The sequence below is a fragment of the Choristoneura fumiferana genome, chromosome 17 (assembly GCF_025370935.1).
Source record: "Choristoneura fumiferana chromosome 17, NRCan_CFum_1, whole genome shotgun sequence".
Classification (NCBI taxonomy): Eukaryota; Metazoa; Arthropoda; class Insecta; order Lepidoptera; family Tortricidae; genus Choristoneura; species Choristoneura fumiferana.
The window spans coordinates 11,204,089-11,218,750 of record NC_133488.1 but is presented as its reverse complement, the minus strand read 5'-3'; the positions used below and the strand labels follow the sequence as shown (position 1 = coordinate 11,218,750).

At 34.6% G+C, this 14,662-nt stretch overlaps 1 protein-coding gene across 1 annotated transcript; it reads left to right on the top strand.

Moving 5' to 3' along the window:
• Nucleotides 1–5,591: 5,591 nt before the first annotated feature.
• On the top strand, nucleotides 5,592–13,706 carry LOC141436916 (allatostatin-like; the record flags this gene model as incomplete). The annotated part of the gene is given in 3 exon segments (XM_074100037.1): nucleotides 5,592–5,701; nucleotides 9,770–9,906; nucleotides 13,120–13,706. Coding segments are annotated over 3 exon segments (390 nt in total). The 3' UTR covers nucleotides 13,283–13,706.
• Between the last annotated feature and the right edge of the window lie 956 nt (nucleotides 13,707–14,662).

The window sequence follows — 14,662 nt, the reverse complement described above, 5'->3', positions numbered from 1 at the left end:
TCTTACCATCAGGAGACCCATTTGCTCGTTTGCCATCCAGTCAAATAAAAAAAAATAAAAAAAGTAGATGCATTTGCGTAATCTAGTGTAATCTATATTTGTGGTTTTACCTATATTATTTTTCTACAATTTTTTATTTACTTTTTTTGTAAATTTAAGGCTAGGTATATAGGTTTGTTTTTTTATTTTATATTTTACCTTAATGTTTCCCTATGTACTATTGGCAGTATTATTAGTAGGTGGTAGCAAAACATATTGATTTTCAAGAGATCCTACTCAAGAACCAACATAATAATATAAGTAATTGCCCGTAAGAAATGCACGCTTTTCTTAGGTCGATACCAACCATCGAGAAAGTTTGTCCCTGGGATTTACTTATTGTGAGGGCAAACGATATATTTACAGGAGCGTAAGAGTACTTCAAAGAGTGCTCGCCTCTCCCGCATTTCGGTGCCCCGCCCCCTCCTTCGCCGCGTTGCCCGCTGGGCTGCTTGGTCTTTGAGTTTATTCGTTACAAACATAAAAAAATACAAATCTTCCTCTTTATGATATTATGTAGAAGTGTTATAATATAAAAGTGAACCGCCAGAACGAAAAAAAAATTCATGACTCTAAGCCCGGCGTTGTTATTTCAAGATTTCATCCTATCCCCGTGGAATATCGGGATAAATAGTACCTATCCTATGTTTTAATCCAGGTTATAAACTCACTTTCCGCCAAATTTCATCCAAATCCGTCCAGCAGTTTTAAGCGTAAAGAAGTAACAAACATACTCACTCACAAACTTTCACATTTATAATATTAGTAGGATAGTAGGATGGACCTCAACCGTTTGCAAATATTTATACGCTTGGTGTAAAGTTGCATTCCACTTTTCTTATTATACGATACAATATGGTATAACAAAAGTCTTACCTTAATAAAATTCTACATAACTTTTGCGGTTGTGTGTATTTTATGAACAGCACTAAGTATTATACTAACAAACCCCTAACTTTTACTTAATTGTTCTACTCATATCAGACGCCATAGAAAATATCATTGATAGCATATCATCTATCCAATTACTTGTCAAGGCAACTCGAATGACGGACCGACGCATTTTTGGACCTGTGACTTATATCCACATCGGTCGAGCCAAATTTCTATCTCACTTTTACACACAAGCATCGCACGTAAAGTGAGACACTGATATGAATTAAGCCGTTAGGATATCCCTAGAATACGGGCCTTGAAAGAGGTTATCAAGATGTATGGCTCGAAAGGTTAACCTTTTACATTTTACAACCGACACCATGTCCATTTACGGAATCCTGTACAGAAACTGATTAACTTTAGTAAATAAATCCCTTCGAAAGGATGGACTCAATCGTTTTGATACAAAAGGTGCTAAGCTGTGTAATGCCCTTACAGGTTCTACTAAAGGTGAAATATTCCCAGAGGCGATAATTTTTCTTGCTTGCTTGTTAATAGGTCTCTTTCATGAAAATTACAAACCTGTTACCTGACAGAAGCAAACGTTAAAGCGATAAAAAAATAAAGGGATGAGAAAAAATACATAAAAGCGTTTACGTTTTTAATTTCAGAAATAATTGCTAAAATTTCGTTTATAAACAAACATAATAATATTAGTATACAAATGAAAAGACTATGATAATTATTTACCTACATTAAAAAAATTCGAAACCCTATATTTCGTCGAGGTAGAAAAAATTTCCAAGAAATTAAAACATTTATATGAAACAAAGTGGGTAGTCGCCTTCAATGGTATATTGTACAACAAGAGCATAAAACGAGCCATTTTACCAAGACGTTCGTATAGCCCGAGCCGGTACGGCGATTGTGGATAGACACGTAAAGGGAAAATGGGTTTAATGCTCGAGTTTTACACTCTGCTTTCACTTCGATGGCGAGGAAATTAAATAGCAACAGTGGAAACAATTGTTTCTTACTATGTACCTTCTATGTTCACGCATTACTATTATATTATAATTTTTTAGTTTTATTGATCTATTTTGATTGATCTTTAGTTTTATTTAAATTAAAAATTGTTTTAAAAAATATGTAGAAACTTCTTGCTTGTGGCTGTTTACACCTGATTGCCTTAGTCTTAGACGAAGATTTTACTTTATGCATAGAGCATAAAAAGTCATTTTATGTCGCCTAGATCCGGCATAAATACGAACTTTACGAGCATGAGCAGTGAAAAAATATTTTTTTATTAGATAATATGTCGAATTTCTGTTGTAGTTGGATAGAACAGCCCAAAAAGAAATTATTTATAAAACAGGTCGCTTCGAATGCTTTATATAAGTACTACTTACGTAGCCGTCCATCACATAATTAATTAATTTTTTACTTAATGTACCTAATATAATATATTATCAGATAAATCATCGCGGCAATATTAATTATATCTTGTTTCTGGTATTAAATGTTATGGACGTATTGACACAAAGGGAGATCCCGGAGTGAAAAATAAGCAAGCGTCGACCGTCTGTCGGACGCAGCTCGTGTTTTTTTAGGATTCCGTACTTCAAAACGAAAAACGTAACTCTTAATTAGAGTAAATCAAAACCCATAGAGGTTACTAGATTACAAGGAAGTCTTTAACCAAAAAGAGGCTTGTACAATTTAGGTTAATGGGACCAAGATTTGAACCAAAGGAGTCGCATGAACTTATAGAAATTTATATTCCGAAAGTATAAGTAGGAGTCCTGTTGCTCGCAGAGTCCTGTTGCTCGCAGAGCCCTGTTGCTCGCAGATGCCCGAGTACCCAATGGAAAAGAGGGCCCCGAGGTTTCTTAGAACAAGTATCTCAAAGGATCGGCAAACTTATTTATTTATGCTTGTACAACCGAAAGACATAGAATACCTACATCAAATATGCGAGTTTACCAAGGCACAACCTTAATTGTAGCTTGAAAATTTATTGAAATTAACTAGGTAGAAGACAGACATGAAATATTTTTCGCTGTTACTCTTACTGAAAATCGAATTTTGCCCATATATTTATTTGTGTATTATTTATTATTTCGAGTAAGTCCCTTGGTTACTACGAATTAATTTAGACAAGAATTATTAAATTTCATTAAAATTCAATTTGGCTGTAAGGAAACTCTCACAGCATATGTGCTTTAAAGAATTAATCAGAAAAGTCTTTTGTTTTCCGTTTTTCATGTTAAAAATAGTTAACGATGACAAACTTACACTTTCAGTTTTGAGAGTCAAACAAACGTAAATAGGTACTTCGATGTATCGATTTTTTTCAATTATTAATATTTTAGTCAGAGCGTTGGTGCAGGTTATGAATTTCAATAACGATTTTTAATTAGATACGGAACCCTCTAGCGCGAGTCCGACTCTAAGTGGAATGTTTTTTTAATTACAGTTGTACGGCCAATTTACAGTTGATATTTTGAGTTACTGTAATTGAGATACAAGTTAAGTTTATTGTTACTGGTTAGCTCTACAATTTTAACTAAGAAAGTTTATACCTACAGTCTTCTGAGTTATGTATTTTGTACATTCTAAAATTTTTATAACCGCAACGCTGCCGTCATCAACTCATGCTTAGATGATGAATAGCGCAGATCAACCTGTCAAGGGAGCAAGCAAACATTTCATTAAATATAAAAAAAGGCCTCTAGTAGTCGCTGCTATGGGCCGTAGGTAATATATGTGTGTTGAAAATAGCCTGAATGGCTGTGCCTTTGTTTTTGTTTTGCTCGACTTGGCGGGGTACGGTAGTGATTAGTCGCGAAGTACAAAGAAGCAACTGCAGTATCTGATTTTGGCCTTTTCAGTTATAACTACTTATATAAGGGAATCGAGAATTATTATATGTGTTACGCTACACTACATTAGTATGCAATTAATGTAAGATATAAATTTCCCAGGGGAAATAAATTAATAAGTAAATTATAATTACTTAGATTCGTTAAAATCTTTAAAACTTAAGATTAGAATTTAAGCAGAAGATAATACAAACTGAGACATGGTTGTCTGGGTGAGCGGTTACTTAGTTCCGAAAGAATGTGATGTCTCTCGATGAGAGCGGAACATAGATGTCGCTAGTGCTGCTGCGTAAGTAGCGTAGTAGAAAATAAAATAAAGAACGGCCAAGAGCGTGTCGGACACGCCCAAGATAGGGTTCCGTAGCCATTACGAAAAATAACAAGTAATGTTATGTGCGTTATAACACATTTAAAACACTTACTACAGTCTTAAAATCTATTACCAGAAAAAGAGCGTATCTTCACGGCACTTACGTCCTTTTGTTGAGAAGCGCAGTTTTTCGGCAATAACTCAAAAACGGCATATCCAATGTTGAAACCAATTTTCGTTGAAAGTATTTATTAAGCGTTACCTTAGTATATTTTTTGCATATTTTTTGGACATACGGTTTACAAGATAGAGGGGGGGGCACAATTTTTGCTACTTTGGGAGCGATTATTTCCGGAAATATTCACTAAATCAAAAAAGTTTTTGAGAAACCTTATTATCTTTTCAAAAGAGCTGTCGAACTATTGATGCGAGTTAAATAAAAATACAATTTCTGTTACGTGTATGGAGTGCCCCCTATAAATATTTATTTTTGTAATTTAACTACAAAGTAAATAGCGGCTCTGACAAGACATCGGTAATCCATATTTCATTGATATACATCTTGTAGTTTTCGAGTAAAATGCCTGTGACATACGGACGGACGGACAGACAGACAGACAGACAGACGGACTTGACAAAACTATAAGGCTTCCGTTTTTGCCATTTTGGCTCCGGAACCCTAAAAAGAAACCTGAGATATGTATGCATAGGAAAAATTCGTGTCTAGATTCCTGTCCAGCGGTGGTGTAGGGATTATAGCACGCAGCACGGATTGCTGAGGACCTGGGTTCGACTCAAATTCTTTATAATTTTCGGGACTTTCTCAGTGTCAACACTAGAATAAATTTATGCGAATCGTCCTATGGCCTCTCAAGCAGAGGATCGTGGGTTCAAACCCCGGCTCACACCTCTGAGTTTTTCGAAATTCAGGTATCAAATTACATTTGAAATTTACCACGAGCTTTACGGTGAAGGAAAAACATCGTGAGGAAACCTCAACAAACCTGCGAAGCAATTCAATGGTGTGTGTGAAGTTCCCAGTCCGCACTGGGCCCGCGTGGGAACTACAGCTCAAGTCCTCTTATTATGAGAGAAGGCCTGTGCCTAGCAGTGAGACTTATATAGGCTGGGATGGATGGACCAGTTAAATTATTGAGTTTAGTTCTTGTAAACAAGTATTATAGATTCAGTCTGAAAAAAAAACCATTTATCTAATATATATCTAATACCTTTAAACGAGCAATTCTTGTACTTACTTAGTGTACATGTATATATATATATATATATATTTCGGGGATCCGGAAACGGCTCCAACGATTTCGATGAAATTTGGTAAGTGGGGTTTTTGGGGATGACAAATCGATCTAGCTTAATTGGTTTTATCTCTGGGAAAACGCTTATTGTCGAGTTAAAGCCTGAACAAAGCTCGGTCGCCCAGGTACTGAGAATTAATTTAATCAAGTCTATTTGGTTTTTTCAAACAGATATCTACAGAAGCATCACAATGAAGTTTCCGATCGCGTCAACTAGCAGTATGTTCGTCGTGGTGTGCACATTGACGCTGCTGATAATATCCGCTCATGCTGCACCAATGGTAAGTCTTCCCTACTTCCTTTACATCGATACCAACATGGTGTTAAAAAAAGCCTAAAAGATAATTTTGCCCATAATAAGGCGACTGATTGATTACCTGGTAACACTAACACAATACAAGTGGAAAACATTGGTCCAAAATAAAAATAAAAATGTTTTGTTTGGCAATAATATTTGTGACTCAATTTTCATACCACACTTAAATTTATTTTTTCGAATTATTTAAATTTGCTTTTTTTCCAATTTCCAATTTATCTATTCTGGAAATTATCCGTAAAATAATTTAAGAGTTACCATTTAAAGATTACATACATTGGACAATTACGTACAGTGGTCCTTAGCTTATATTTGTTTTGGAACATGAAATGTTGATACAAAAAAAATATAAATTTTATTTGAATTGCTTATTTTTATTTAAGAAGAACCAACAGCTAATTTATAACACAGTAAAATGTATGTAGTGAGAATAGCACCACAGTGTTTTTCCTAGTGTTCCGTTTCTACAAGTGAAATACTTAGATGGGCACTATTCGAAAATCAATGAATAAAATCCATTGTCTTTCTTGAAGGAATTTGATATGCCGAGGTTTTTTTTTATCATTTCCGTTAACTTCAGCAGATGGCTTAGTTCAGTGAAACAAACTCCCTGGTGTTTAACTGTTTGGCCCAAGCGAAAAAAAACTTTTTTTTATTCATACACGTTGACTTCACAGCCATTGTCAAAAGTCAACTTGTAAAAATCAAAAATTAGAAATTGACAAGAGACACCAAAGAATTTACTTTTTTAACCTTCTTTTTGTAAATATGTGTGAATTAAAAACACTTTAGCTAACGAAAAATGTCATAAGTTTTACTGTTTTACTGTGCAAAATTAATATTATTATTAATTATCTTTTAAACAGCAGTTAGGTCACTAGTGCCTTGGAGAAATAATTTTAACTAAAAATTAACGGAAATCAAAAGTAGCACGTTTTATGTAGGTATATGTGCCACATAAAAACATGAAAAATTCGTAACTGTTTTCATTTATTTTAATTAATATAGCGAGGGACAAAGAACCTATTTCAGAAGCTTCAGGCGATGTCCGTCAGGTATATCGGGCTTTCTGGTAGCAAAAAGGTATTTTACATTTATATTTTTAACAAGCTTTTACTTATTTTAAAGTACACTCACAACAACGACATGATGCATTTTTCCTTACATAAAAAACAATTAGGTACCTACAGGAAGTCACCGTTTACAAGTTTTCAAGCGATTAGGTTACTTACTCGTATATATTGTCTACCCTGACTTTTTGTTTTTTGTGATCTGAGGCCTTGTTGTCAAGACACTTGAAATCACAATCGTTGTCACTACTTCTTCCTGTCCCATGGCGTAAAATTAGGGTAGAAAGAGATGGTGAATGCAATCGTAAACCTCAGCGCGTTAGACAATACGGCCTCTAATTTGTAATAAAGAATATTTGTAATGTACTTATTGAAAAATAAAAATAAAGTAAAAAACTTTTATTGGTTTAAATAATAACATTGTTACAATAGAACAAAGTTGGGGACTCCTTTTAAGCAAAACAATGCTTGTGTCAGTGGACCCCGCTCTTCCACAAGGTAGGATGGATAATAAACCAACTATAAAATAGAGTTATCTTAAGGGTTTATTAGATAAGCCTAAGGAACTAGTAATCACAAGTGTGTGTGTGTGTGTGTGTGTGTGTGTGTGTGTGTGTGTGTGTGTGCAGGCGCGCGTTTATATGTGTGTGTTCACTTAATGGTAAAAATTCAGCCTACCAGTAAGTATTGTAGTTGTAAACTTCCAATTAACAGTAGATGGATGCTACAAAACGGGATAAGTACAGTAGTTTTACCGGTATAAACCTTTTTAAAGTCAATTATAACAAAGTACTCTAGGTAGGCTTACGACTTAATGAGCCCATATAAACTGCAACACAAGCACTCGTGATCATTAAATTAAATGAACCATCAGTTACGTGGCCAAATTGTAATGTAACCAACATAGTACCTATATAAGGAGCGTTTGAAGCGATTCATTATTAAAATTAAACCGTTAAGTGCTATTAATAATCCCGTGGAAATTCATTAAAACCGTTAAGCTGCAGAACTTACTCAATCACCCTCTTCATAATATCGACACAGGATGAACCTGGAAACATTGTACAGTTAAGGGCATAAATATATGTACGGGTATAAATATGTTTAAGGGTATAAATGTATTATATTCATCATCCAGCCTATATACGTCCCACTGCTGGGCACAGGCCTCCTCTCAGAACAAGAGGGCTTGGGCCATAGTTCCCACGCGGGCCCAGTGCGGATTGGGAACTTCGCACGAACCATTGAATCGCTTCGCAGGTTTGTGTAGGTTTCCTCACGATGTTTTCCTTCACCGCAAAGCTCGTGGTAAATTTCAAATGTAATTCCGCACATGAATTTCGAAAAACTCAGAGGTGCGAGCCGGGGTTCGAACCCACGACCCTCTGCTTGAGAGGCGATAGGTCAAACCACTAGGCCACCACGGCTGGTTGGTTATGTATATATATATATATATATATATGTGTGTGTGTAGATGTATTTTTGTTGTTTTATAATATTCCCATCTACTGTTGATGCACCACCTACTGTAATCTAGTTCTTACTTCTTTCTGTAAAAAAAAAAAGGTTGCCTGGAAGAGATCGCTCTTAAGCGATAAGGCGGCCTATTGCTTACCTTGTAATTAGAGTCATTGTATTGTACGTTACCAGACGTCAAAAAAATCTATACATCTTATGACACTAACCAATCTAACCATAAGGTCGTATGTTATGGACCAAGTGATTAATAAGGGCATTATTCATAATGCCCGGACATTATGAATAATGAAGCTATACCGGGCTAAGTGATTAATTATTCCTAAACTTCATTATTTATCACATTGTCTGGTTATTATGAATATTGCTACGTGATTGCTGGGCAATTTGATTAGGTACAAATAATTTTAGGCAACAAGTATGATTAATTGAATCGGCAAAAGGAAAGGAAAATCGGAAATGCTTAGGTGTGACGACGAGCGCAGCTAGAAGGAGCGTGTTAGGTTCAATTGTTATAATTATATAACTTACTTTACAGATTTTGATTAATTTCATAGGTAATGAATCTATAAAACGAATAAATTTCACGTAAAAATAAAAATAATAGTAAGAAACATGATTTTTTATTACTCTAGCCAATTTAATTAATTAAATAGTTTTTATCAAATTGCCATCTCATATCATTATGGGCATTATGAAAAATGACCGATTTATCACTTGGTCCACAACATATACATATATTTGACGCGATGGCTGTATAGATATTTATACCCTCGACTGTATAGTGCGCGGCGTACAAGTTACTAACAAGAGCAAGGGTGTCAAGTTACTCGTAGAGCTTAACAAAACGCAACAAGTACAGTGATTATTTTCAACGAGAATATGAAAGATGAAAATATAATTAAGGCAGTAGAGTTTAATATTTTCTAAATTTTCAACTTGAAATTGAATGATAATATATGATCAAACGAACTTCTCGAAGCGAATTTATAAGTTCCCTCCCTACTGATAACACAAATAAATGTTTTAGAAAATAATAACATAAATATTTAAGTGCCTGCTCGAAAAGAATGACGACAAACGCGTTTTAACAGAAATGGAATTAGAAAAATATACTTTTAACCTGTGCGAATGCTACCTTGCAGATTTAAGAAAGTTCTGGTTAATATTTATATCGAAGAGTAAAGAAGTAAAACTATAATATAATACACCTAATAAACGGTTCAATATTATTATTTTTTATTTTATTTGGATGACATCGTCATGACTTAATAAGACGTAGCAAAAAAGAATGTAAAAATATAAGAAAAACATTTTATTGGGCCAAGAAAAGTAGAACATTCCGACTTTAACCCTTTCATGAACAAAATGTGACAAGAAAGAATTACAAGTCGGCATATTTAATACATCAATTTAATATTATAAGTAATATAGCCTTAACGTAGCCTAGCCAAAAATAATATTACTCTATGACATATTTCACTTAGGAACAAGACGATGAGCAGTCAGAAAATTCCCTAGTGACTCATGATGGGAACGAAATGGACATGTCTTCAACGCCCTGGGACGCCATCAACACCGCCGCTCTTCGCAAACTGCTACTTCAACTCGACGCTGAAGAAAGGTAAATAGGGATGACGACTGAGTTAAAAATATATAATTCTACTCGTATGTAGTCCGTCAGTTAGATTATGGAAAAATATGGAACACGTATTTTTTGGTTTACAAATTATTAAAAATCGACAAAGGCGTAGATCATTAAACTTCCGGAGTGGGGGGGGCTTGTGACGTCACTATAAGGTAAAATTCGTACTATATGGTGACGTCACTCGAAAGTACTGCATCCTCGTCATTTTTTGTTTGTCAAACAAAAGAAAAAATACGTGTACTTACAATATTTTTTTCACTTCTCATGCTCGTAAAGTTCGTCTTTATGCTGGATCTAGGCGACATAAAATATGACTTTTTATGCTCTAGTGCATAAAGTAAAATATTCGTCTAAGACCAAGGTAATCAGCCACAAACAAAAAAGTTTCTAGGTACATATTTTTATTATAACTTCTAATTCATATTAAAGCTAAAAAAACGCCAGCAAAAATAGAAAAACAGAAAACTAAAGTACACATGTTGTATTTTTACCTTAGCGGTCCTCGGACACCGACGATGCTTAGATAAAAAAATATTAGTAAGTACTTATGCTAAATTAACTTAGGCTAATTTTGCGAGTAATCAGCATAGTCCCCGCGGGATAGTGATAAACGAATTCTTCGCATATGAAGTCGCGGGCAACAGCTAGGTTAGTCCTAGACCTAAGTAGTGCATAATTATTACCTTGTATCTTTTCCGGGGGTCAATCAATGGCCGCCATGTGGTCGACTCGTTTGGAGGTGTATTCCTTTTAATTAAATGAGCATAATACTGGCGACAACGGTCTCAGAGACCGAACGCAGGTGGTTGTGTGTGTTTGTGTTTTATTTGTTATCATTTTTATTATAATTAAAAATATTAATTTTTATTTTTTAGTAATACATGCTTCCTAGTATCACAGTCACGAAAGGTGGTTAAAATAAGTGACATCATTGAATGCAAGAGACTAATTTGTCTCGAATGTTCGAAAATTATTATCGATTGCCGACAAAAATGGTTGTTTTGAGGGTTTCCAATTTTATAAAAATAAAATGTTCCTGTAAAATTAAATCAGTTTTAAATAACTTGGTTGATCATTCAATTTGATGAAACTTTAATAATAATCTTTATATTATGTTCCTATTTTTAGAGATCTCATATCCCCTTCGGGTAAGTAATTTTACAGAAAAAATCGGAGAAACCTACTGAAATGTGTTAAGTTTATAAAAAAATCTATTGATTTATTTTGTAATTTTTATTGCAAATAAATAGCATAGACTGTTACAATTTTATTAATTACGTTTTTATTAAATTTAAACTAAATTTCTATAATTATTGCGTATCCTTTAAAACTACTGGTCTCCTAGACCGCTCATAGGTGGATTAATAATCTAACTGACGGACTAAACAGTTTATTTTAGTCTTCTAGCTAGCCTATTGCTAAAACTTATTTTTTCCCCCGTATTTCATTTAACACGATCGCTGCGGCAGTGATTTTTCTATTATTTCCATTCCATTTCCACCTGGTCATAAAACTATCATTGTGGCGGTACAGGGCTTATTACACCCTGTACCGTTTAAGAAACTTAAATCATTTTTTTAACGTCATGTCACCATACATATATATATATATATATATATGCTTTGAATATTAAAATTACTTAATGAATTAATTGACATGAACCTAAAGGCGTACGTCAACATCTTGTTTTGTTTAAAATGTATAGCTATAATAAAATACAAGGTCTTATGCACTCTGTGCCGCACTGAATAAGGAAAGTTCTGTGTATATTTTCGGGATGTGAAATAAAAATATCGATAGTTTTAATTAAGCTTTATTCTAAGAAAAAAACGTGAAAGAAGAGGAAAAACTGCAACATTAGTTAATGTTTTTCATTGAAACATTTAGATTGCTAGAAACAAAACAATAATATTTAAATTAACAAAAGAATCCAGGTAAGTATCTAAAAATCTAAAAACCGTAATTTTTTGTTATATCACAAAAAATGCATTTTTACGATTACAAATTATATTTGGAGTTGGTAAACAGTATTATGTGTGGGGGAAACTGTAAAGTTAAGTTTGTCACAAACAATATAATCGGCAAAAATAGAAAAGTTCTTCAAGTCTCGATTCGGGAAACTTTAGTATTAGGTAAATAAAATAAATAGTATTGATGCCTCTGTCTTTGATAAATCAATCTGCAGTTCGATTGATTATTGCCATCACTCCCTTGACGAACATTGTAATACATTTTTTTACTGCACCTTTTCATCGATTTTGACGCCATGTCGACGCGTGCGTTCGTATCGAATGGGATCCAACACTAGAAGAGACTATTTTCTCGCTCGACAAATTTCAGCCTACTTTACCTACTCCCTGAGCGCTTAGTTAAACGCAGGTACTTCATTGTTTATAGAACACTAACCACCACTAACAACGGTGGCAAGCGAAGTTTACGAGTTGGACACTTGATCCCAAAGCTTCCCTGGCTTTGTAATTAGCTCCCTGTCTTGTGTCTGCGAATCACAGAATTGGTGGCTCTTAGTAGGTACCAAAATGATCCAATTTTCAAAGCAGTATCCCAATTCATGCTTAAATAATAGGTAAATCAAAGTTTAAGCTGAACGCAACTGGCACTGGATTTAAATCTTTCAAAACAATTGAAACAATACGTATTCAATCAGGTAAGTATTCATCAGGTAAGAGATTAAGGGGCTGTTTCACCATCCATTGATTAGTGTTAACTGGCGGTTAGGTGTGATGCCGTCTCTATTTGTTTTGTTCGAATAGACGGAGACGGCATCATATTTAACCATCGGTTAACGCTAATCAATGGATGGTGAAACAGCCCCTAAGAGAGCTAATTGTACTGAACAATTGTAAAACGAATTCAAATGCAAATATAACTTGGTCCCTACTTAACTCTCATTTCTTTAAACTTTTTTAAAACCCATGATTTGTCGGTGCATAGACGATAGCATGAAGATTAACGGATTAAATTGGATTTTTATTAGCTAATTGGGTTTTTAGATAGCTAGTAGATACGGAGCTATTGTAAAAATATTGTAATTCCGCTGATATTACTTTTATAAGGATTTAAAGACGGATGATGCATGAGCACTGCCGTGCACATCGCAGGCGCGAAGAAACAAGGTACTTAATTATGTTTTTGATTATTATTGAGTAACTTGTTAATTTATTGTTGCAGACTGGGCTTGGGTCGCGTGGGACGCTCCTGGCCGCAAGCGGAGCCCCGCGGGTGGAACTTCCGAGCCCTCGACGGCCGCCTGGCGAGACCGTGGCGCGCCGACAAGCGCCAAGTCCGCTTCAGGCAGTGCTACTTTAACCCTATCTCGTGCTTCCGCAAGTGAACACCCCGCCCCACGAACCACTAACGACTCGCTTCTACGCCCCTAGTCTATGCGGTTACTGCTCATTTCATACTGGACCTCAAAAGCCGGTTAAATAAGTATTTTACTTGTTTCTGAAATTTTTTCAAGTTACTTTGGTTAAATAAAAAAATGTGTCAAATATTCTTAAGGCATTAATTTAGTTACGCATGTAGATATAGCAATATGCAAAATCACAGTATGCGAATGAGTGCGGTAGTGGTATTTGTGTAAATAATACACGAAGAGCATAAAGCTTTCAATGGTCAGTGTAACTTAAGAATTAATTAGGCCGCAAAGGCGTATTTTACGGTTAATGTTGGAGGCATTAAGATACAATGTTAATTACAAGCGCAAGTCCTGTTCAAATTATATCTTTACAATTTAATAAATATGTGACTTGCCACTTTTGTTTTCTTGTACCTGAACTTTTTGTATTTATAAATCATTCTCTAAACGGGACAAATATACGGCAGACGTCTCCTAGCGTTTTTAGGGTTCCGAAGCCAAAATGGAAAAAACGGATTTATAGTTTCGCCATATCTGTCTGTCTGTCTGTCTGTCTGTCTGTCCGCGGCTTTGCTCAGGGACTATCAATGCTAGAAAGCTGTAATTTTCCACGAATATGTATGTAAACTATGTCGACAAAATGGTACAATAATAACTTTAGTTAAAAATTTTTTTTTGATGTACCTCCTATAGACGTAAAGTGGGGGTGTTTTTTTTTTCTCATCTAACCTTGTAGTGTGGGAATATCGTTGGATAGGTATTTTGAAATCATTAGGGGGTTGCTAAAACGATTTTTCGTTTCAGTGATTTGTTTGCAAAATATTCAACTTTAAAGTGCAAATTTTCATTAAAATCGAGCGAAAATTAAAAAAAAATCAGAATGGTAGTAAGTACATATATCAAACTTTCAAGGGAAACTATAACGGCTAAGTTTGCTTGAGAATTATTAGTACTTTAAGAGTAAATCGAAAATACGAAATCCTAAGAAAAATATTACTTATTCTTTTCGTAATGGCTAAGGAACCCTATTTTGGGCGTGTCCGACACGCTCTTGGCTGGTTTTTTATATTAAAACTTTCCAATTGTTGCTGTAGGAAATGCCTATACTTTAAATTACTTAGTATTAGAATAGTTACATATATGAATTAACTATTAGGTAAATTACTTAGTATACTTCGTATCGGTGTTATTTAACTACTTATGAATTGGAATGTCTATCCTTGAATAAAGTACCTATTGGTTAATAAAAAAAATATTAACACGACCTGTCTTGTAATAAAATCCGCACGAACTTAATAACATGGCTCCTTATAAAATAAGGACACTCTTTAAAATATATTAAATGAACTCTTG